The 24,266-nt window shown below is 53.2% G+C and overlaps 1 protein-coding gene across 1 annotated transcript in view; it reads right to left on the bottom strand.

Annotated features, from left to right (window-relative positions):
• LOC129200051 (olfactory receptor 14A16-like) overlaps window positions 1-23,388 on the bottom strand; it is a 48,173-nt gene extending 24,785 nt beyond the window's left edge. The window contains exons 1-2 of the mRNA XM_054811305.1: window positions 23,198-23,388; window positions 5,006-5,998 (exon numbers count right to left, since the gene is read on the bottom strand). Of these exons, the coding sequence (XP_054667280.1) occupies window positions 5,006-5,998; window positions 23,198-23,388 (1,184 nt within the window). The remainder of the gene's footprint in view (window positions 1-5,005; window positions 5,999-23,197) is intronic.
• Between the last annotated feature and the right edge of the window lie 878 nt (window positions 23,389-24,266).

Here is a 24,266-nt window from a genome sequence, read left to right as displayed (position 1 = left end):
CACAGGCTTGGAATTGGCTTCCAGGAGGATTTACTCCATCACCATCTGTCGGGGGGCGGCGGCGTTCGGGGGCCGCGGTTGCGTCTGTGTCGCAGCAGGTATATCTCGAAGTGTCTGGGGCCACGGTTGCGTCTGTGCCGCAGCAGAAAAGGCCTTGGCCCTGTGTAAACACTGCTCAACAATAAGTCCATAGAACAAAACCATCTCTATATTATCAACACTGTCTCCAGCACAAATCCAAAACATATCCTCACACTAGCTACTATGAAGAAAATCAACCCTCTCAGCTAAAACCAGGACACCATCCCAGGGAATGAGGTGAGGCTGACTGGGCTGTAGTTCTCCAGATCCTCCTTCTGGCCCTTCTGGAGGATGGGTGCAATGTCTGCCTCTCTGCAGTCATCAGCCACCTTCCCGGATAGCCCTGAAATGTCAAGGACAGACAAGCACAATCTTGCAAGGACCCTGTCCAGCTTCCCCAGCACCCGTAGGTGTATCCCATCTTTTTCCATGGACTTGTGTGTGTCTGAACTGGCCCAAGGGATCCATTTGGGGACGAGGGGGACCTGGGATGAGATTTCACTGGAAAAAGGCACGGTGAAGGAAGCAATGAACTCCACAGCCTCTCCCATGTCTTTGTCACTACATGCCCTGCTCCACTGAGCCCTGAGACCACATTTTCCTCAGCTGACTCCTTGTGCTGCCAGTGAACGTACAACAGCCCTTGTCGTTGCCCTCCTTATCCCGCACTAGTTCCAGCCCCGCTGAGGTTGGCTTTTCTGGCTCCATCTTGGCACACACAGGTCATGTCTCCATCTGCCTCATGGCCAGCCTGTTTCCCCTGCCACCCTCTGTGCACTGCCTCCTTGCTCTTGGAACTCGTCAGCCAGACACTTCCTCTTCATCTTCATGGAGGGCTGCATGGATCTTGGCTCTCCAGGGTCCTGCCAAGCAGGTCTTGAACAAGCTGAGACCTGCTCTCCTTCCCTCCAAGGCTGTCACTACGCTGTGTGTCTTTCTGCTCCTGCTTGATCGTGGCAGCAATGCCTGCCCTCAGCCTTGACATCCTCATCCCGTTCTGCCTTGTCTGTGAGGACCAGAGTGCAGCCCTGGTCAGCCGTCAGCTGTTGGTGTCCAAAGAAAGGGAGGGGTGAGGCCGGTGAAGGGGACACGTCTGGGTGCTGACTGTGAGGGCACCTCTGTTACAGCCACTTGACTGGCTGCAGCAGGCCGGAGCGCAGGCAGGGCTCAGGGACACCCTGCTCAGCACCAGCCCCTCCGGAGCAGACCTGACACCAAGCAGCATGTGGCTCCTTGCCTTGGCCTCCCGTGAGTCCCATGTGCTGCCCTTGTGGCCTGGACACCATGGGGATCATCTGCAGGCTTGCTTGGGCAGCTCAACCTTCCCAGAAGTGGCGTGTGATACATTATCACCAGCCAGAAGGTTTCTCATAGCATGCTGCAAAAAGGTTGGCAGTGTGTGCACTGAGGTACAGTCTGAAGATGGGTGGGCTGGTGGGTGGGTGGGTGTGTAGAACTGTGCAGAGCCTTCTGGGACAGCACTGGAGTGCTGCAGAGGGAGTTGAACCTTGCTGGGTTTTACCCAGACTTTCAGGAGTTTGCCTTGGGCCAAAGCAGGCTCAGAGCCAGACCTGGGAATTCAATGTGGACGGGGTTCACCTGGAAAGAAGATGCCAGGAGTGAGCTGATGCCCAGGCTGTGTGGGGGCTGGTCGGGTTCCTGGAGGCCAAGACAATGAAGGAGCCAAGTGATTGACAAGTGCTGCGAGGATAAAGGAGACTGCAGGAGGGTCAAGACCCCCCATCAGCTGTAAGAGGAGCCTGCACAAGCAAGGGTGGAAAGACACCCAGACAGTGGTTGTCTAAAAGACGGGGAGACAAATCCCAGGTGGAGTCCATGTCACCTGGGAATGCACCAGAAAGAGAAACTCCTTGCTGTTCACAAACACCAGGAATGCATCTAATAGTCACGGGTGGTATTCAGTTTCCCTGATTCACAAAACCTCCATGTAGGACCTTCAGGGTCCAGACCATGGCCATTGAGGTGGTTAGAGGAGGATGCAATTAACATTAGGTGTAATGCAGAGCTATCCCAGGCAGTGCCTCCCAGCCTACCCTTGCAGTTACCAGGCTGGAGGAGATGTTCATCGTACTCGACTTTGCTGGTCACAAAAACCACCATAAACATCTGTTCTCTCATCTGCTGATAAGATATTGCACAAGAGATTTAAGGATGATAAGATCATTGAGTTTCAGAGCAGATGTTGAGAAGTCTATAGAAAAACTCTCTAATCCAAGACAGGTCAGGTAAATGGTCAGACCTGGTTCCACAGGTCTTTGTCTACCTGGGTCTTGAAAACCTGCAAGGACAAAGGACTTTACAATCTCTCACGGTGATCAATGCTTGTTCCAATGCTTGGCTAGCCTCGTGGTGAAAAAGGTGAGATCCCCCTTGCTTTGAGGTGTCTCTCAGCCATCCCTTCTCCAGGCTGAAGGAGCCCAGCTTCATCAGCCTTTCCTCACAGAGACACTGATCCAGCCCCCTGACCATCTCAAGGCCCTTCACTAAACCCACTCCAGATGGTCAACACCTTTCCATTCTTGGGGTTCCCAAAAGTGGACACGGCATTCTCGATGTGAACTAGAAACTTTCCACATAGAGAGGGTAAATCCCTACCCTCCATCTCCTGGCCATGCTGCTGGTCACACAGCCCAGGGCACTGCTGTCCTCCCTTGCTGCCAGGGCACACGGCTGCCTCCTGTCCAGCTGCCTGCCCACCAAGACCTTTCCCACAGAGCTGCTCCCCAGCCAGGCAGCCCCCAGCCTGTGCCATTGCCAGTGTGAGTCCCCTGCAGGGGCAGAACCTGGCACTTGTCCTTGGGGGGTTTCATGAGGTTCCTCTCAATACCTGCTCTCCTCCTCCTTGAGCCCTTTCACTGAGCAGAGGCCTGGCAGAACTTTTGAGCACAGTCTAAGGCAAGGAAGGCGTTGAGTCACTCAGCCCGGCCTGTGTCTGCTGTTACGACCCCCCCTCACCATTCAGCAGCACTTTCCTTGTTCAGCCTTTTACTGCAAACACAGTGGCTGAAGCTCTTCATTTTGCTCTTGATGGTGCCTGCAGCCCCCATCAGCTCCAGCTCAGCTCTGGCTTTCCTAAACACATGCCCACACACTCAGGTCATCTTTCTAAATTCCTCCTTCATAGCCTGTCCCGGCTTCCACCTCCTCATCATTGTGTTGTGGCTCCCATCCGTGACCCATCCCTGCCCCTGTGCAGCCCCACTGCCCCACACATGCCCCCAGGGCCCCCATCATCAGACACTGCACAGGACAGGGTGTGTTTGGGGCGGGGACACGTCCTCCACCACAAGTGCCCATGCCAGACCTCAGTGTCCTTCCTCAGCAGCCCTCCTTCTTCTGCAGCCAAGCAGTGCCCAGCCCCAGCCAAGCCCCAGCTATGTCCCATGCACAGGTTCCCAGACAGCCCTGCTCGGGGCTCTGCCAAGGTCTGGGCAAGGCAGGAGGCTGGGGCAGGGCTGGCTGTTTCCCCAACACAGGCACCAAGACCAACAGCAGGAAGGAGATGGCCACAGAGCCCAACCACCAAGAACTGGGGGAGTGACCAGGGCTGGAAATGGCTGATGGGAGAGGCTGGGGGGTGATGAATGCCCTGGGGCACCTTCTCGCTCTCTCCATGCCACCAAGAGTCCCGGCCAGGGGACAGAAGAGCCTGCTGCCAGTGGGTGCCTGCAGAAAGAGGTTTCCCTTTCTCATTGATTCCTCCTTTCAGGCACAGAAATGCTCCTTTGATCTCCTCCAGAGTCATCCCTGCTCTGCAGAGAGCCTTTTCCCAGGTGAGTGTGTCTGTGCTGGCCTGGCCGGCCGTTCCTGGTTCCCTCCCCATGCTCCCTGCAGGGCCCCAAGCTGGTGGGGCTGCTCTGCAGAGCGAGGGGGCTGTGGTTCCCCGGGGCCATGGGGTGACCCTGATTGGCCATGCTGGTCAGGGTGGGAAGCAGAGCCAGCCAGAGGGGATCACAGCTGCTGAGCCCCTTTCCATCTTCCCTGATGGCTCAGAAGACAAGGACAGTGCTTGGCAGGACCATGGTGTGTCTCCAGTGGCAGAAAGGGCAGGGGAGGGCTGCACTAGGTCCAGCCCACAGGGTTTCCATGAGGGTGTGATGAACCACTGTCTAGACTTATGTCCCTTTGCCTTCTGGCTCCTCACAGCCTCTCCTGCCATTGCAGAGCCCTCGTTAGCCCATGGTCTCCTCAGGTTTGCCTTCTCCTCTGGGACGCTCCTCCTTGGATTGTCACTCATTTTATGAGGTGCCACTCTCTGCCACCTCAGACTCACACACTGTCCCTGGAGATCCCCTCACTTCTCCTGGCAGATCTCCATTCTTTTCCAGACTGATATCTGCCATCAGCCCCACTGCAGGTGGGACAGCACCAGGCAGATAAGCTGATAAGGTACACGAGACCTTGGGGGTGACAGCAATGCCAGGACACAGCAGGACAGTGTGGAAGGGAGGAGAGAGCAGCCCTGTCCAGGCCATCTCCTGCTGCTGGCCTTGGCCATGGCTCCAGGGCAGCAGCAGCCCCGACGTGAAGGCAGCAGAGAGGGAGTGCCCGCTGAGGCAGCGAGGGGCAGCCCCAAGGGCAACCCAGGCTGCTACTCCATGGGGCAGCTGGGCATTTGGCTCCTGAACCCTCCTGCATGCTGGGGCTGCTCCCCCAGCTCCAGAGGAGATGTGCAGAGATGGGAGCTGAGAGAATTCCCACTGCTTTCACCATGGAGTTTATCTAGACAGGCAGCCTGGACCCATATGTACATGAGGTGTTTGGGTCAAGTAAAAAGAGGTAACAGGCTAAGAATACTAATATCACAGGTATAAAATAAACAAAAAACCTAAGAAGAAAAGAAGCACACAAAAAAATACAGACCCATATGAAGAAAAGCTACTCCTGGCTCTTCCTGAAATACAGAGGGAGCCCTGGTGGGATAATGGGGGTCTTCTTGATCTGAAGTAGATTGTATTCAAATAGTTTCCACAGGGCATCTATGATTTCCTGGTTCCTCATGCTGTAGATGAGGGGGTTCACTGCTGGAGGCACCACCGAGTACAGAACTGCCACCACCAGGTCCAGGGATGGGGAAGAGATGGAGGGGGGTTTCAGGTAGGAAAATATGCCTGTGCTGACAAGGAGGGAGACCACGGCCAGGTGAGGGAGGCACGTGGAAAAGGCTTTGTGCCGTCCCTGCTCAGAGGGGATCCTCAGCACAGCCCTGAAGATCTGCACATAGGACAGCACAATGAAAACAAAACACCCAAAACCTAAAAAACAGCTTAATATAAGAAGCCCAACTTCCCTGAGGTAGGCATCTGAGCAGGAGAGCTTGAGGATCTGGGGGATTTCACAGAAGAACTGTTCTACAGTATTACCATGGCAGAGTGGTATAGAAAATGTATTGGCCATGTGGAGCACAGCATAGAGAAACCCAGTGCCCCAGGCAGCTGCTGCCATGTGGACACAAGCTCTGCTGCCCAGGAGGGTCCCGTAGTGCAGGGGTTGGCAGATGGCAACGTAGCGATCGTAGGCCATGACAGTGAGAAGGGCGTACTCAGCTCCAAGCAAGAAGAAAAATAGAAAGACTTGAGCAGCGCATCCTGCATTAGAGATGGACCTGTTGTCTGAGAGTGAGTTGGCCATCACTTTAGGGACCGTGATAGAGATGGTACCAAGGTCGAGGATGGAGAGGTTGAGGAGGAAGAAGTACATGGGGGTGTGGAGGTGGTGGTCGCAGGCTATGGCAGTGATGATGAGGCCATTGGCCAGGAGAGCAGCCAGGTAGATGCCCAGGAAGAGCCAGAAGTGCAAGAGCTGCAGCTCCCGTGTGTCTGCGAATGCCAGGAGGAGGAACTCAGTGATTGAGCTGCTGTTGGACATTTGCTGTTTCTTGGCATGGGGGCCAGTTCTAATAACAAAAGGACAGGGAAAAGTTAGGACAGAATCCACTGAGAAAAACCACTCTCTTTTTCATAGAAACACCCCCCAGTTGAAATACATTTCCTTTCTCTGGTTTGTGCTGGCTGAGTGTGTTGTGAGGAGCTGAGGAGTCAGCTGTGCTCAGCTGCAGTGGGTACATGGAGCTGGTTTGTGACAGCTCCAATGTTTTAAACCCATATCAGATGCAATCCACATTTAATGGAAAAATTCAATCTCTGATCTCACAACTCAGAAGAGTGCGGGCTGGAGAAGAGAGACTTAGCATGCTAATATGAGTGTTTTCTGTGTTTTCATTTTCCACAATCACATCTGGGGAGTTTTCTTCTGAGGGTTAGAAATGCTCATTTCATAATGGAAAATGGGAAGAGTCTTGAGACAGGACAGGCAAAAGGGCTCAGCTCTTTGTAGCTTAGTGCAGAGTCCGGAGAGCTGCAGTGTCCTTTAGACTGTTATGCACCTGCCCTGCACTGTTGCTTCTGCTGCCTTGAAGATGATGCCAAACAGAAATTACTTTTAAATAATACCCCCAAAAAGACACTAACAAGAGCAGAGGAGTCATGATTCAAAGGGCAGATCTGCAAACTCTTCTCTTTCCCAGCCCAGAGGTGGAGTTGTGATTGAGAGAGAAGGACACAGCCCCTCTCAGAGAGAAACAAAGGCCTCTGAGAGGAGAGAACTGACCTCCAAGGGAAAGCTCAGCACTCCCTGGGATCCTACAGCACAGCCGTGCTCTTCTGGGGCAGCTCCCAAGCCCAGCAGCACAGGCAAAGCAGACAGTCCGATGTCCTGAAGATGGGATGTCCTAAAGGCAGAGTCAGCTCATGGCTCAGCAGACAACGCCCAGCAGACATCTAGAGTGAGGGACCACAAGAGAGCAGCCTGAAGGCAGCCTAGCCCAGGGCTTGGCTGCAGTTTCCTCCCACTCCCTGCCCATGTCTCTGCTGCCTGGAGCTGTCCCTGCCAGGAGCTGGTGCTCTGCCCACACCTCTCCTCCCTGTCCCTGCTCACAGAGCCCATCCCACCCTCTGTGTGCTCAGCTCTGCCCTGCAGACCCCTCCTGGCAGCAGGGCACTGCCCAGGGGCACCTCTGTGTTGGCAGGTCTTAAGGGGAAGAGCAGATCAACCCTGAAGAGACCACAAAGGTGATGTGAATGCTTTGGGTAGGCAGAGGAAAGGGTGAAGTGGCTTTATCAGGTGCCTTGAAAACCCTGTTCATCACTCACTGTAATTCTAGAGGTGTTTCATTCTTGTGCAATCTTGACAGCTTCATTACCATTTTCACCTACCATCACAGCAAGAAATATAAAGCACCAACCCTGAGACGCACCTTTACTTCCAGGTAGCCCCTGCCTTGATTTCCTTCTTAAAAAGTTCCCTGTGAAGTGTCCCAGGGGTGGTCTGGAGCTGTGAGCAGCCTGGAAACATGCAGCACTCTCTCAACAGCAGAACCACACTGCCCTGCCCTACCAGACATTCGTCCTTCTACCCACAGCTTCTGCCTGCAGTGCCATGGGGAGATCCCCAGGCAGGCTGAGCATTGATCCTGGAACGCAGAAAAGTCCCTGTCCCTGCACACAAAACCCTGCGTCGAAGGGACTCTGATCTGAAATACAGCCCTGTGCATCTCCAGATGCAGACTATGTCTTCACAAGTTATTTAAAATTGTATAAACAAAGCCCCTCTTACAGATCCCATCAGCTGTGGGCTCTGCCAGCTTGAGGAGATGGCTCCAGAAACTACAGCTCCATTGCCCTGCACCCAGAGACTTACCGTGTCAAGGGCTCTCAAGATTTCTCTTTTTTTCAGCTCTTGGTCAGCCTCCCAGTCCTGACCACCTTTAAGCTCTTCACCTGCCTTGCTCATCTCCCTGAGATACCCTGGCAGTGCCCTTTGCCCTGCTGCGCTTGGCAGAGGAGCTGCTCCTGGCCAGAGATGTCTCTCTGCAGCACAGCCCACTTGCCATGAGCTCCCTCCATCCCAGGAGCCTGGAGCAGCTCAGCAGCAGAGGCCCAGCCCAAGGCAGCATGTTAATGACCCCTCTGGTGGGTTTGGGGATGAGTCCATGAAGCTCAGACCCTCAGAGGAAGCTGATGAAACCTCTCCAGAAGTCACAGTGCGATGCAAACTCCACAGTTTCTTGGAGCATTAATGGGTCCCCCTGAGGGCCATCCCTGACAAAGCAACTCTGGGGCTGGTTAGAGCAGGCAAGTGGAGGCAGTGATGACAGGTAGGCAAAGGCAATGGCAAGGTGGCTCTGATGCTGAGTAAACCTCGATGTGTTTTATCAAGCCAAAGGGCCAAGCTGTGACCCCCAGTCCCTGGGAGGGGAGGTCCTGTCCCACACACAGGTCTCAGGGCTCTTCCTGGGGCAGGGTGTCGTGGGGACATGCAATGTAAATTGCAGGAGGATGGTACGACACCTCCCAGGCCTTTGAGTGGAGACAAGGAGGAGGCCATGAGGCCCTCGTGCTGTAAGGATTAGGTGTCTCCTGGTAGGCCTTGGTGAGACAGACAACAGCCACAGCCAATGGGAGCAAGACCTCAGCTCTGTTGGGGGCTTTCAACTTTGTCATCTCCCTTGACCATCTCCACCACAGGTTGTCCTATGGTGTCCTATGCCTGCACCTGTTTCCTGGAAGGCTGTGGACATCCGCTGTGCTTGCCAACTGGGTTGGGTTTGCGTGGCAAGGTTTTGGTAGCGGGGGGGCTACAGGGGTGGCTTCTGTGAGAAGCTGCTAGAAGCTTCCCCTGTGTCTGATAGAGCCAATGCCAGCCGGCTCCAAGACGGACCCGCCGCTGGCCAAGGCCAAGCCAATCAGCGCCTCTGTGGTAACATATTTAAGAAGGAGAAAAACAGTTATAGAGAGCTTTTGCAGCCGGAGAGAGGAGTGAGAAGATGTAAGGAACTCTGCAGACACCAAGGTCAGTGCAGAAGGAGGGGCAGGAGGTGTTCCAGGCACTGGAGCAGAGATCCCCCTGCAGCCCGTGGTGAAGACCATGGTGAAGCAGGCTGTCCCCCTGCAGCCCATGGAGGAAGGATGAGGGGGTGTAGAGATTCCACCTGCAGCCTGTGGAGGACCCCACGCCAGAGTAGGTGGAGGCACCTGAAGGAGGCTGTGGCCCGTGGGAAGCCCACGCTGGAGCAAGCTCCTGGCCCGACCTGTGGACCCATGGAGAGAGGAGCCCGCGCCAGGGCAGGTTTGCTGGCAGGACTTGTGACCTCGTGGGGGACCCCATGCTGGAGCAGTCTGCTCCTGAAGGTCTGCACCCCGTGGGAGAGACCACGCTGGAGCAGTTTGTAAAGGTCTGCACCCCGTGAGAGGGACTCCATGTTGGAGCAGGGGAACGATGAGAGGAGTCCTCCCCCTGAGGAGGAAGAAGTGGCAGAAACACCGTGTGATGAAGTGACCGTAACCCCCATTCCCTGTCCCCCCTGTGTCGCTGAGCGGGGGCAGAGATTGAAGCCAGGAGTGAAGTTGAGCCCGGGAAGATGGGAGGGGTGGGGGGAGGTGTTTTAAGATTTGATTTTATTTCTCATTCCTCTACTCTGTTTTGCCTAGTAATAAATCAGATGAATTACCTCTCTAAGCTCAGTCTGTTTTGCTCGTGACGGTAATTAGTGAGTGATCTCTCCCTGTCCTTATCTCGACCCACAAGCGTTTTGTTATACCTTTTCTTCCCTGTCTAGTGAATGAGGGGAGTGAGAGAGCGGCTCTGGTGGGCACCTGGCCTCCAGCCAGAGTCAACCCACCACACCAACCTTGCTCTCACTTGAGCATCTTCCTACCCTTACTGATATCTCTCCATCCTCATGGGCTGTTTGTTAAAATACAAAGCTTTGGCTAATCCAGACTCTTGCTGGGTGGCCTCTTGTACCACAGCACTGCACTTGGAGTGATGTTTCGTGTAACTCAACGTGACATGAAATCCTCATGCCCAGTCTCAACTTCCAAAGCTTCCCTTTGTGCCATTATTTCTTTCTTGTGCTGCTTTCCAATGTTGAGAAAAACTCCACCATCTCTGAAACCACACTTCAACCAGTCTCAAGATGGTCTGGGTGGCCATGGTCATCCTAATGCAGACCTGTATGCAGGTGGCCTTGTTCATAGTGAACATGCACCACTGGCTTGTATGGTGTCCCACGTAGCGCCCAGACCCTTCTCCTCAGGGTCACTGCTCAGCCGGTCAGGTGCAAGCCTGCCCTGATGACCGAGGTTACTCTGCCTTCTAATGCAGGACTGGCCACTTCTCCTTGTAACCCTCAAGAGGTTTGTGTTGACTAGCATCTCAAAGAATCTCAGGTCCCTCTGGACTGAAGCTCCATTTGGTCAGCAGTTAATGTATGTGTGTGGGTGGCTCACCCTGATGGTGGTGGAGTCTCACAAGAGAACAGCATGAGGAGTTGCAGGGCTCTACAGACCCGGGTGGGAATTGCCATGAACACCACCTCCAAAACACCAAATGAGATTACAAAACCAGCAAAACGAGGGCCAGCAGATGTGTTTGGTTTGTGTGGCAAGGTTTTGGTAGCAGGAGGAGGGGAGGCTACAGGGATGTCTTCTGTGAGAAGATGCCCATGACAGTAATTAGTGAATGATCTCTCCTTGCCCTTATCTCGACCCCCGAGCCTTTCGTTATATTTTCTCTCCCCTGTCCAGCTGAAGAGGGCAGTGACAGAGCGGCTTTGGTGGGCATCTGACGTCCAGCCAGGGTCAACCCACCACAACTGGGAGCACTGGTGTGGCACTGGGAGCACTGGAGGGAGCCTGTGAGCAGCTCTAGTAGAAATGGAGCCTAGAAATGTAGACTAGAAATGGAGTAGAAATGGAGACTAGAAGCACCACGGGGAGCCTGGGAGTGGCTCTGGGGGCACTGGGAGGAGCCAGGGAGCCATAGTGGGAGAACTGGGGTGGCACTGGGACCAGTGGGGGAGACAGGGAGCCACCCTGGTTGCACTGAGGTGGCAGTGGCAGAACTGGGAGGGGAGGCAAGGAGCCCCACTGGGAGAACTGAAGAAGCACTGGGAGTACCAAGGAGTGGCACTGGCTGCACTGGAGTGGCACTGGGAGCACTGGGCTGAGCCAGGGAACCGAACTGGGAGCACTAGGGCAGAACTAGGGGGACTAGGGGGACCAAGGGAATTGCTCTGGAAGCACTAGGGCGTTACTGGGAGCACTGGGGGAAGCCAGTGAATGGCACTGGGAGAACTGGAGCACAACTCGGAGCACTGCAGGGAGCCTGGGAGCTGGACTGGGAGCACTGGGGTGGCTCTGGGAGAAGGGGAGGGAGGGGGGGAGGGGAGGTCGGGGGGGCAAAGAGCCACACCAGTGCAAATAACAGAAAGAATCTCAGAAGATTATGAAAAAGTGAAAGATTTGAAACAGGGAGGAAACATCGGAATGGAATGGAATGGAATGGAATGGAATGGAATGGAATAGAATAGAATAGAATAGAATAGAATAGAATAGAATAGAACAGAACAGAACAGAACAGAATAGTTCAAGCTGGAAGGGACCATCTACTCCAACTGCAGAACAGGGCTGATATCACTCAAGCCATTAAAGATCAAAGGAGCTTTGGATTATTGGGTGTGCGGTCACTGGTGTGTACATGTTCTGGCAGGGGCTTTTCCAAAGGCAACCATCACCTCAGCTGATGTACCTCCACTGTGAACTTATCCACAGGTCACTGTCCATTTGACTCCAGTTCACACGGGTGTTTTAGCAACTTCCCTTGCTGCCCCCGAAGCTACTCGCTGGTGGGAGCAGAGTGGAGAAAAGATGAGATGCCCTGCAGGACTTCATGCTTGCAAGGAAGGAAGAGCTGGTCAGAGATGTAACAGTCAGGGGCGAGAAAGCAGAGTGTAGGATCCTGAGAGATGGGAAGAAGGCCAAGAGCAGGACTTGAGGAGAATCTCCGCTTCAAACTCCAGAATGATCCACCCCAAATGCAGAAAGTCAAGAAAAGGTGGCTGGAGGAAGGCATGGATGAGAAAGGAGCTCCTGACGAAAAACCAAGCATGCAGAAGAAGCACAGAGAAGATGGAAGGTGGCTGCCTTCCAGCCTCAGTGGTGCTGTGCTGCTGGGCTGGAGAGAGTCATTTGTACGTGAGTGTCTGTCTGTGTGTGGGGGAACTGGGGAGCTGAGGTGATCCTGGGGCCAGCTCCTGTATACATGGAAGGTCTTTGTACCCTCCTGTGGTGTTTTGCAGACTCTCTTCATGGCAATTCCTACCTGGGTCTGTAGAGATCTGCAACTCCTCATGCTGTTCTCTTGTGAGACTCCACCACCATCAGGGTGAGCCACCCGCACACAAACAGTAACCGCTGACCAAATGGAGCTTCAGTCCAGAGGGACCTGGAGAAACTCGGGGATTTGGCCAAAAGAGACCTCGTGACGTTGACAAGGAGAATTGGCCAGTCTGGCCTCAGGGAGAAGAACCAACGTGTACATCAGGGCCAGCTGGGACCTGCTGTGCTGAGGAGGGACTCTGAGGAGGAGAAGGGCCTGGCAACTGCGAGGGACACCATCCGAGCCAGGGGTTTCTGCTCACTGTGAAGAAGGCCAGTTGCATACGGGGCTGCGTTAGGATGAGCATGGTCACCCAGAGCAGGGCAGTTCTTCTGGCCCTTGACACCGCACTGGTGGGGACCCCCACACATGGCTTTGTCCCAGTTCTCGGCTCCCTCTTTTGCTGGAGCTGGGAGGAGCTGGAGAGTGGCCAGAGGAGATGTGGCCAGGTGGAGTTTGGGGCCTTAAGCAGATGGGCTATGTGGAGGGGCTGAGAGACCTGGGCTTCTTTGGCCCCTTTGCCCAGTGGTGGGGAGGCTCAGGGCAGTCTAGGAGTAGCCTGAGACTGCTTGAGAGGGGTGGTTTCAGAGATGGTGGAGCTTTTCTCAAAACTGGGAAACATCATGATGAGAAAGAGAAGATGCCACCAAGTGCATCTTGGGAGGTTGAGATGGGACACGAGGAGAAAGAAATGTCCCTGCAAGTGCAGTTCTGTGGTACAAGAGGCCACCCAGCAAGAGTCTGGATTAGCCAGACCTTTGCATTTCAAAGAGCCTGTGAGGATGGAGAGATATCAGTAAGGGTGGGAAGACGCTCAGGTGAGACCCAAGTTGGTGAGCAGGCTGGGTGTCGAGAGCCTGCAGGGAAAGAGGTGCAGGTGTGGGACACCGTAGGACATGCTGTGGTGGAGACATCTGGGGGCAGTGGCAAGGCTGAAAGCCCCCAATACAGCCAAGGTCTTGCTCTGCTGGGCTGTGGCTGTTCTCTCTGCAGGGGATGCCTGTGAGGAGACATCTTATCATTAGAGCACCAGGACTTCATCGCCCCCTTGTCACAACCTGTGAGCCTGAGAAAGAGTGTGTGGTAGTCCTGCTCTAGGCATTGCACATCCCCACATCACACTGGCACAGGAAGTGCCCTGAGACACGTGTGAGGTACAGGATCTCCCCTCCCAGGGGCTGGGGGTCACAGCTTGGCCCTTTGGCTTGATCAAACACACCCAGGATTACTCAGCATCAGAGCCACCTTGCCATTGCCTTTGCCTACCTGTCATCACTGCCTCCACTTGCCTGCTCTAACCAGCCCCAGAGCTGCTTTGTCAGGGATGGCCCTCAGGGGGACCCATTAATGCTCCAAGAAACTGTGGAGTTTGCATCATCGGACTGTGACTTCTGGAGAGGTTTCATCAGCTTCCTCTCAGGGTCTGAGCTTCATGGACTCATCCCCAAACCCACCAGAGGGGTCATTAACATGCCGCCTTGGGCTGGTCCTCTGCTGCTGCTCTCCTGGGACAAAGGGAGCTCATGGCAAGTGGGCTGTGCTGCAGAGAGACATCTCTGGCCAGGAGCAGCTCCTCTGCAGAGCCCAGCAGGGCTGAGGGCTCTGCCTGCAGGCACCGAGGGGAGAACAGCGAGGCAGAGAGAGCTTAAAGGCAGTTGGAAATGGGAGGCTTGCTGAGAGCTCAGGAAAGGAGAAATCTTCAGAGCCCTTGACACGGTAAGTCTCTGGGTGCAGGGCAATGCCAATGCGGTTCCTGGAGGCATCTCCTCAAGCTGGCAGAGCCCACAGCTCCTGGGATGTGCCAGGTGGACTCCCTGTGCAGAGGCAAGTTTGAGTGGCTGGGAATGCAGGTGTGCAGGCAGGGGTGCCCAGTTGTGTCCTTCAGAGTAGGGACAGGGAGGAGAGGTGTGGGCAGAGCACCAGCTCCTGGCAGGGACAGCTCCAGGCAGCAGAGACATGGGCAGGGAGTGGGAGGAAACTGCAGCCAAGCCCTGGGCTAGGCTGCCTTCAGGCTGCTCTCTTGTGGTCCCTCACTCTAGATGTCTGCTGGGCATTGTCTGCTGAGCAATGAGCTGACTCTGCCTTTAGGACATCCCATCTTCAGGATATCAGACTGTCTGCTTTGCCTGTGCTGCTGGGCTTGGGAGCTGCCCCAGAAGAGCACGGCTGTGCTGTAGGATCCCAGGGAGTGCTGAGCTTTCCCTTGGAGGTCAGTTCTCTCCTCTCAGAGGCCTTTGCTTCTCTCTGAGAGGGGCTCTGTCCTTCTCTCTCCATCACAACTACACCTCTGGGCTGGGAAAGAGAAGAGTTTGCAGATCTGCCCTTGGAAACACAACTCCCCATCTCTCATCACAGTCTAGTTTTGGGATTTTTTTTAAGTGTAATTTTTGTGTGAGGTCATCTTCAAGGTAGCACAAGCAAAAGTGCAGGGCAGCTGGGTGATAGTGTAATGAACGCTACAGCTCTCTTGACTCTGCACTAATCCACAAAGAGCTGAGCTGTTTTGCCTGTTCTGTCACATTCCCATTGCTGTCCTCTTCCCATTTTCCACCCTAAAATGAGTATTTCTACCCCTCAAAAGAGCGCTCCCCAGATGTGATGGTGGAAAATAAAAACCACAGACAAAATTCTTCTAAGGAAATGCTAAGCCTGTCTTCGGCAGCCTGCACTCTTCTGAGTCATGAGTGCAGAGATTTAATTTCTCCATTGAAGGTGGATTGCATCTGACATGGGTTTTAAACATTGGAGGTGTCACAAACCAGCTCCATGTACCCACTGAAGCTGAGCACAGCTGACTCCTCAGCTCCTCACAACACACTCAGCCAGCACAAACCAGAGAAGGGAAAGGCATTTCAGTTGGGGGCTGTTTCTATGAAGAATGGAGTGGCTTTGCTCAGAGGAAGATGTCCTAATTGTTCCCTGTCCTTTCATTTTTTCAACCAGCCCCCATGCCAAGGAACCACAAATGTCCAACAGCAGCTCCATCACTGAGTTTCTCCTCCTGGCATTCGCAGACACACGGGAGCTGCAGCTCTTGCACTTCTGGCTCTTCCTGGGCATCTACCTGGCTGCTCTCCTGGCCAATGGCCTCATCATCACTGCCATAGCCTGCGACCACCACCTCCACACCCCCATGTACTTCTTCCTCCTCAACCTCTCCCTCCTCGACCTGGGCTCCATCTCCACCACTGTGCCCAAAGCCGTGGCCAATTCCCTATTGGACATCAGGACCATCTCCTACACAGGATGTGCTGCTCAAGTCTTTCTGATTGTCTTCCTGCTTGGAGCTGAGTACGCCCTTCTCACTGTCATGGCCTACGATCGCTACATTGCCATCTGCCAACCCCTGCACTACGGGACCCTCCTGGGCAGCAGAGCTTGTGTCCACATGGCAGCAGCTGCCTGGGGCACTGGGTTTCTCAATGCTGTGCTGCACATGGCCAATACATTTTCTATACCACTCTGCCAGGGCAATGCCCTGGACCAGTTCTTCTGTGAACTGCCCCAGATCCTCAAGCTCTCCTGCTCAGTCTCAGACTACCTCAGGGAAGTTGCAATTATTACTTTTAGTACTTTTCTATTTTTGGGTTGTTTTGTTTTCATTGTGCTGTCCTATGTGCAGATCTTCAGGGCTGTGCTGAGGATCCCTTCTGAGCAGGGACGGCACAAAGCCTTTTCCATGTGCCTCCCTCACCTGGCCGTGGTCTCCCTGTTTATCAGCACTGCCATATTTGCCTACCTGAAACCCCCCTCCATCTCCTCCCCATCCCTGGACCTGGTGGTGGCAGTTCTGTACTCGGTGGTGCCTCCAGCAGTGAACCCCCTCATCTACAGCATGAGGAACCAGGAAATCATAGATGCCCTGTGGAAACTATTTGAATACAATCTACTTCAGATTAATAAGGTGCCCATTATCCCAGTAGGGCTCCCTTTGTATCTCAGGAAGAGCCAGGACTAACTTGTCTTTATATGTGTCTGTAATTTTTTGTGTGTGTTTGGTTTTTTTGTGGGTTTTGGGGTTTTTTTTTGTGATATTAGTATTCATGACCAGAATACCTCATTGTACATATCCATCCAGACTGCCTGTTTAGATAAACTCCAGAGAAACCGGTGGGAAGTTAATTGTCTCAGCTCCCATCTGTGCACATCTCTGGAGCTGGGGGAGTAGCCCCAGCATGCAGGAGGGTTTGTCACCGAAATCCGGGAATAAACCTCGTAACACCAATGTAGTGTTAAAAGGCAGGCATTCTTTATTGCAGGCCTGGGTGCACAGGGGATAGCTCCACCCAATGTGCATGCCAGGTGATCACCAGCACACAGGTTATGTAGGATCAAAACATACATATTCATCGTTTTTCTCAGAAAGGGCAGTCCTATGATAATCATTTCTTGGAATCCATTTCCATATTTTCCTCCCCGTCACACATGCTCAGTGATTTGAGTCGGTGGTCTTCAAGGGGTCTCTGGTGGTCATCAGTGGTCATGCACCCATGTCCACTGGATAATTAATTATCTCAAACTGATTCTATAGTTACTGTTTCACGGCGCCTATCCCACGGTTACACCAGTGTGGTCTTCCAGGGACTGAGGAATGGCTCAGGTGTTCCTTGTGGGTGGACAGCACCCACACAGATGCTGAATGGACTCCAACTAAGCTGCCTGGGGCTCGACAGCCTGTGGTAGGGCTGATGGCAGATGTGTGTTTTTCTGAAAGGAATCAGGAACTGCCAGGAGAGCCCAGGGGATCTGCAGGGACAGCACGTGCCAGGAGGTCAGCAGGGAATGGAGCCCACTGAGCACGAGCCTGTCCAAGGTTAAGTGCCCCAGAGATCAAGTGCTAAATGTGGGTGTGAACCAGCAAGTGAGGGTTCTGCAAGCCCAAGGGACACAGCAGGCACAGGGAAAGGAGCCTGGTGAGTGGTTCGTTTTCCCATCAGTGGACTTCCATAGACTGGATGCGGTGCAGCACCCAAACACATCTCATGGCATTGGCAATAAGGCAGGTCACCTCTGAGCAGCCTCCATGGCCACATAAGAGCCTCTGTGGGAGGCAGTCAGTGGCAGTGATGTCCCTGAGCTGGGTCTGCCTCCCAGCCTGACCAGCACGTCCCTTGCAGAGTGCCCCTGTGACCCCAGGCCCCACAGCCCACTTGCTCTGCAGAGCAGCTCCACCAGCTCAAGGGCTGTGGAGAGCATGGGCAGGGGGTGTAGGAATGGCTGGCCAGGCCAGCACAGATGTGCCCACCTTGTCAAAAGGCTCTTTAGAGACATGGGATGTCCTGGTGTTTTCCCAAAAGTGGGGTCATTTACCCCATGTGCAGTACACCAATACACACACAGAGCAGAGGTATTTTATTTATTTCATGTCTGCACAGAGGTGGTTGCAGGGTGGTAATGCCACAAAGCTAGCACCCTGCACACAGAAACTACAACATATTTATCTTGTTGCAGGATTAGAAAAATTATCAGGTTGTCAATCTTTCAGGTCCTCTTCGAGGACAGTCCTTAGCAAGGCGTGCATTTATCAGTCTTTCAGCTCCTCTTCAAGGGTCCAGTCATTAGCAAAGCAACGCAGTGTATTCAACCCTGAATTAGACAGTGTCTAAGCATTAACCCAAACACATTCCTCACCCTGTCAAGTGGAAAATTCTACTTCACAGCTATCAATACTGTCACTGTCTACAGCTGTCTTATGGGATGGTGCAGAGGAGAAGGAGTCAGACTCTTCCCATGTGGGCACAGTGGAAGGATGAGAAGCCATGGGAAAAAGTTGGGATGTGGAAAATTCTGACTAGACTTAAGAGAAAAGAAGCTGCACTATAAGGTCCATCAGGCACCAGGAACAGGCACTCCGAAAGGCTGTGGTACCTCCACAAATGGAGATATTCAAGCCTCATCCAGATGTAGTGCCACGGGGGGTTTTTCATCGTAATGGGTGACTACCTGGTGCGGGGGACAGAGGCACTCATCTGTTGGGCCAGCCAACCATCTAGAGAGGTTTGCTGCTTGCTGGGGACAAGGATCCAGGATGTTGTGGTGGGACGTCCAGAGCTCATCTGGCTCTCTGACTACTGCCTCCTGGTCTTATCCCATGTGGGCACAAATGACACTACCAGGGGCAACCTGGACAGTACCAGAAGTGACTACAAAGCTCTGGGGGTGGCACTGAAGGGCATGGGGGCCCAGGTGGTGTTCTCCTCAATCTCATTGGTGAGGAGAAAGGCACTACTAGGACAAGTTAATAATTAACTGCGGAACTGGGGTAGGTTTTTGGGTTCCACGACCATGGGACCCTGTTTGCGGACCAGCATCGTCTTGGCAGAGGTGGGATCCACCTCACTAAGCAGGGCAAAGCTGTTTCTGCCAACAGGCTGGCTGACCTCATAAGGAGGGCTTTGAACTAAGAATGATGGGGGAGGGAGAGAGTAACCAGCAGTCCTCTAAGGGAGTGACAGGATCAATGAGCAAGGGCATGGGGTGATGTGGTGGGAAGGGATCACAAAACGGGGCTCAAGTTCAGTGCTTGCATGTAAGCAAGGAAATGCCTACAAAGCACCATGATGGAGAAATCTCTCACACCCCCTCCAAGAACTCAACATGCTGGGGTTCCTCTCTAAAGTGCCTGTACTCTAACGCATGCAGCATGCGGCATAAACATGAGGATTTAGAGATCGGTGTGCAGTTGCAGGGCAATGATCTTGTTGGGATCATGGAAATGTGGCAGGATGACTCCCATGATTGGATGTCGCAATGGAGGGATACAGGCTCTTGAGGAAGGAGAGGATGGGATGACAAGGAGGGGGGGCGTTGCCTTTTATGTGAGAGAACAGCTGGAGTACATGGAGCTCTGTCTGGGGATGGGTAGGGAGCCAAGAGAGAACCTAAGGGTGAGGATTAAAGTGAGACCAGGAAAGGGTGGCATTACAGTGGATGTCTGCTATCGGCCACTCGACCAGGAGGAAGAAGTATATGAGGCCCTCAACAGGCAGATAGGAGCAGCCTCACATTGGCAGGCTCTGGTCCTCACGGGAGATGTCAACCACCTCAATATTTGCTCAAAGGACAACACAGCAGGGCATAAGCAATCCAGGAGGTTTGTGGAGTGCCTGGATGAGAAATTCCTCACTCAGGTGACAGAGGAGCCAGTGAGGAGAGGTGCTCTGCCTGACCTCTTCCTCATCAACAATGAGGGGCTTGTTGGGGATGTGAAGGTCAAAGGCAGCCTTGTGACCATGAGATGGGGCTGTAGTGACCATGAGATGATGGAGTTCAGGTTCCTGAGGGTGGGAAGGAAGGTAAAAACAATCTCAGAGCCCCGGGTTTTAGGAGAGTAGACTTTGGTTTCTTCAAGGATCTGCTTGGAAGAGTCCCATGGGATGTGGCCCTGGAGGGAAGGGGGGCCCGAGAAAGCTGGTTCATATTCCAGGATCACCTCCTCCAAGCTCAAGAGAGGTGCATCCCATCAAATATGATGTCAGGCAAAAATGCCAGGAGAGCTGTGTGGATGAACAAGGAGCTCCTGGCCAAACTCCAACACAAGAAGGAAGAATACAGAGGGTGGAAATGAGGATGGGTAGCCTGGGAGGGACACAGAGACATTGAGCATGCAGGGAGAAAGGTAGGAAAGCTAAAGCCCAAATGGAATGGAATTTGGCAAGGGATGCCAAAGAAACCAAGAAGGGCTTCTGTAAGTAGACAGGGAACAAAAGGGAAACTAGGGAAACTGTGGGCCCATTGCTCAGTGAGACTGGGGACCTGGTGACACGGGACGTGCGAAAGGCTGAGGCACCGAATGCCATCATTGCCTCAGTATTTGCCAGCAAGATCGGCCTTCAGGAATCCCAGGTGCCAGAGACCAGGGGGAAAGTCTGGAGCATGGAGAAGTGCCTTGCTGGAAAAGGATCGGATCAGGGAATACTCAGGCAAACTGGACATACATAAGGCTCTGGGCCTTGACGACTCCTGATGACTTCCTTATCGTTCCTGTGCCTGGAAAGGGTTTCCAGCATTAGCTGCTCCATCATCTTCCCAGGAAGGGAGGTGAGTCTGACTGGCCTGTAGTTCCCTGCGTCTTCCTTCTTTTCCTGCTTGAAGACAGGAGTGACATCTGTGCTCTGGGCCTCTTTATTTGGCTGGGCTCTGGGCCTCTGCGTATCGACTGAGGTCTGGCACTTGGCAGGTCATGGTGTTATGCCATGGGACATCCCATAAAGATGTGGCCAGCTCAAAGAAAGGGATGCCATGAAGGAAGTGATAGCAGGTGTGGCCATTTCTTGATGGCAAAGAAATATAGGGTGATCTATCCAACTCCTCCTGCCTTCCTTGCTCCAAGCTCCCTTTAGCTATGAAATGTAGATGTATCATATGACGATACAAATGTGTCACCAGAACACAGTTTCCCCATTCAAAGTGATGGCAGGAAATATATTTCTGGAAATGGCTGTATAAGTCTCTCTTTCCACAGAGGGAGAGAAAGGGTCATCATCTTGCTGGTCCGTGTCCATGTCCTATGAAAAAACTCATGAGAATTTACAGAATATATATTCAAACTCCATTAGGAGACACTCAGGATCACTATGAACTGAGGATTTCTCATATCACGCAATGTGTGAGCAGAAGAATTAAGAACTGTAGGGGGGAAAAAAAAAGAATCCTTCCTTACTGTTTAGTATTGAAATCTTTAGACTTTAACTAGACTCCTGAAATCTCTCTAATTAACCACATAAGAACTGAAGACCTAAAGGAAAATTATGCACAGAGCATTGGCTCATTAGGGCGTTTTGCATGTTAATTAGCCCCCTGGTGCCAAGTTCCTGAACTGCAGGTCCTGAAAGATTGAACAAGTGTCTAAAGAAGTAAAAGTCAGCAGCAAACCTCCGAGTTTCTGAGAGTGTTCCTGGGCCCCAGGGAGGACCATCACTCAAGAGACCATGGAGGGAATGACCAGACAGGGAGATTTACAAAGGCATGTAATGATAGGCCAAGAGGTAATGGCTGTAAGCTGAAGGAGGGTAGATTTAAATTAGATATTAGGAAAAACTTCTTCTCTATGAGGGTGGTGAGTCACTGGAACACGTTGCCCAGAGAAGTTGTGGATACCCCCTCCCTGGAAGTGTTCAAGGCCAGGTTGGATGGGGCTTTGGGCAACCTGGTCTAGTGGAGGGTGTCCCTGCCCATGGCAGGGGATTGAACTAGATGATCTTTGAGGTCCCTTCCAACCCAAACCATTCTGTGATTCTGTGGTTGTCCCTGGGAGCTGGTAAAACAGGAAGTCAGAAGCATTGGTCACATGTGGAAAATCAAATGTGGGAGTGGCTGTGAAATCCCTAAATGTGTTTCACCAAGCAGGATGGCCAAGCCCTGACCCCCATTCCCTGAAGAGAGGATCCTTTCCCTCATGAGATGCTTACAGCTCCTCCTGGGAGCAGTGTGATGGGAGGGTACGTGATGCCTAGTGCAGGTCAGCGGTAGGACACCTCCCAGGCTCTATGGGGGGTGGGTGAGGAGGCAACAAGGCCCTGGGACTGTCAGGGACTGGGGCCTTCTCACGGGATTCAGTGGAAGAGACAGCAGCCACTGTGGAGAGGACAAGGACTTCTGTCCTGGTGTTGGAGGAGGGCCCAGCCACACCAAGGCTGTCAGCTGTTGGCACCACAGATGGTCCTATACTGTCCTGTGCCTGTTCCAGTTTCCCTGAGGACTTTAGCTACCTCCTCCTGCTTCCTCATCTCACTCTGACCTTGGGATCTCCCAAGCTTTACTGATGCCAGTGAAAGGCAAGATGCTAACTGCAGTACAACTTGCTTACAAGAATGAACACTAATTGAGACTATGAGCTTTTACCTCAGGGCCCATGTGACCTGAAGACCCAACCTAAGCCAGCTCTTACCAGCTGAGAACATCCCATGTCCATGATAAACCCATGGAAGATTTACCTTTCAAAAAACCGGGCGTATAACCACGGCCAGAACAGCAACCGACCAGGATCCAGGATAATCCCCCCACCTGAGCAGGACATCGCTTTAGAACAAAGAGAATTAACATACCACTGACCGTTTGTCTGCACCACCTGCACGGGACAAGGATGTAGGAACTGATGAGCCCATCCCTTAACGTGAGTGATTGCATTGGTCTATACAACTGTACTGTAACAGATACAAACCCTGCTTTCCTCTGTACTGGGGTCCTCCAGCCATTAGGCTGAGGCACCACTGCCTGCACAGCTGAAATAAGAGAATAAATTACCTTGGTAATTCTATGCTAAGCTTCCTTGTCTCCCTCCCCAGCCAGCAAATGAAGGACTTGTATGTGTCACTTTGGCCTCACTGCCTGTGCCTGCAAAGACAAAGCTGTGGTTACCTGAGGACTTGACAGTGCCTGTGAGTTCCCCACAACCCCTCGGGCATCTTCCAATGCCCTGCTAATGTCCTCTGGCACCCAAAATAGCCCAGTCCCAGACTTGCTTGACTCCTGCACTTATCGCCATATCCCAGCACTGAAATGCATGTCCTCCTGCTGCTGCTGCTGCTGCCTCCAAATCACAATTCAGCCTGATTCCCTTCAGCATGACATCCCCGCAGCCCCACCACCACTTCAAGTCTTCTTCCTGCCTTTAACACACTCACTGCTATGCATACACCTTTCTCTCTGCCTGCACCCCCATGTGTCTCTCAAAGCCTTCCTGTTTCCCCTGCAGTTGTGGGACCTCCCTCCAGGAGGGTCGTGCATTTTCCAGGATCATGGATGTTTCCTGTGGTCCATCCAAGTGTGGGGAGTGAAGGAGGGGAAGAGAGCAAGGTCAGCTCCTGAGGCATGACTGAGCACAGCCACCCCCAGCAGCGGGCATTCCCTATCTGCCAGGCTGAGGCATGCGCACAAGATGGAAACATCTTCCTTATCTCTGATGTGCACAAGAAGGGACTTTCTTTCTGCCACCTTCCCAGCAAAAAACTCGTCGTCATCGTCATCGTCGTCCTCCTCCTCCTCCTCCACCACCCATACAGATCCACTGCTTTCCATTTCTGGGCTCAGATGTGGCTGTAAGGACTTGTTAAAGCCATCAGCCATCACCTTGTTCTCACTGACATCCCCTGACTCTCTGTCCCAGGCCTACACACGGCCAGTCACTGCTGCTCAGGGCCACTCACTCTTCAGAAGAAGCTGGCCAGAGCTGGCCATTTTCCCCAATGCAGGCACTCAGCCCAGCAGGAGGATGGAGATGGCCGCACAGCGAGACTTGCCCATAACCTGGGTGAACGGTCAGGGCTGGAAATGGCTGGTGAGAGAGGCTGGGAGGTGACAAAGGCCCTGGGTCACCTTCCCGGTCTGTCCATGCCACCAAGGACATAGACTGGCCTCCTCCTCTCTCCTGCACATGCCTGTCTCAGCTCCCATCCAGGAGCCCTGTCTCTGAACCACAGTCCCCCTGATGCGAGCCCTCACCCTGCACGGTCACGCAGAACAAGCTATACACTGACGTTTCTCTCTCCCAGAAACATTCCTCCCTGCCCTCTCTCCAGCCCTGTCTGCTCTGGCCCCACAGCAGTACTTGCCGCAGGCTGCTGCAGAGCTCTGGGCACTCGCCCCAGAGCCCCAGCCCCTCTGAAGGGCAGAGAAGCTCCTGGGGGGCAGAGATGGGTGGGCACAAGAGAAAGGAGGTCAGTGGCACCCTGTGTCCCCTGTTCTCCTCTCCAGCATATCCTGAGAGGTCTGCAGCCCCTCCGTGCCATCCTGTCTCCCCAGGCTAGCACAAGAGCCCTGGCCCTTGGGGTCCTCAAGAGCTCCTAATCCCCCAGGGACAAAGCAGCCTGCCCCAAGCTGGGGCAGCCAGAAAATTGTTTCATTTCTGCTCAGCTGAGGATGGATCTTAGACAAAAAAGTTCCTGTAGGTTCATTTATTTACCTTAAATAAAATGGTTTCCCATTTATACATGGTCTATTGGTCA

This window comes from Grus americana (assembly GCF_028858705.1).
Source record: "Grus americana isolate bGruAme1 chromosome 27 unlocalized genomic scaffold, bGruAme1.mat SUPER_27_unloc_1, whole genome shotgun sequence".
Taxonomy (NCBI): domain Eukaryota; kingdom Metazoa; phylum Chordata; class Aves; order Gruiformes; family Gruidae; genus Grus; species Grus americana.
Note: the sequence above shows the minus strand (reverse complement) of the source record. Positions and strands in the feature narration are given on the sequence as shown.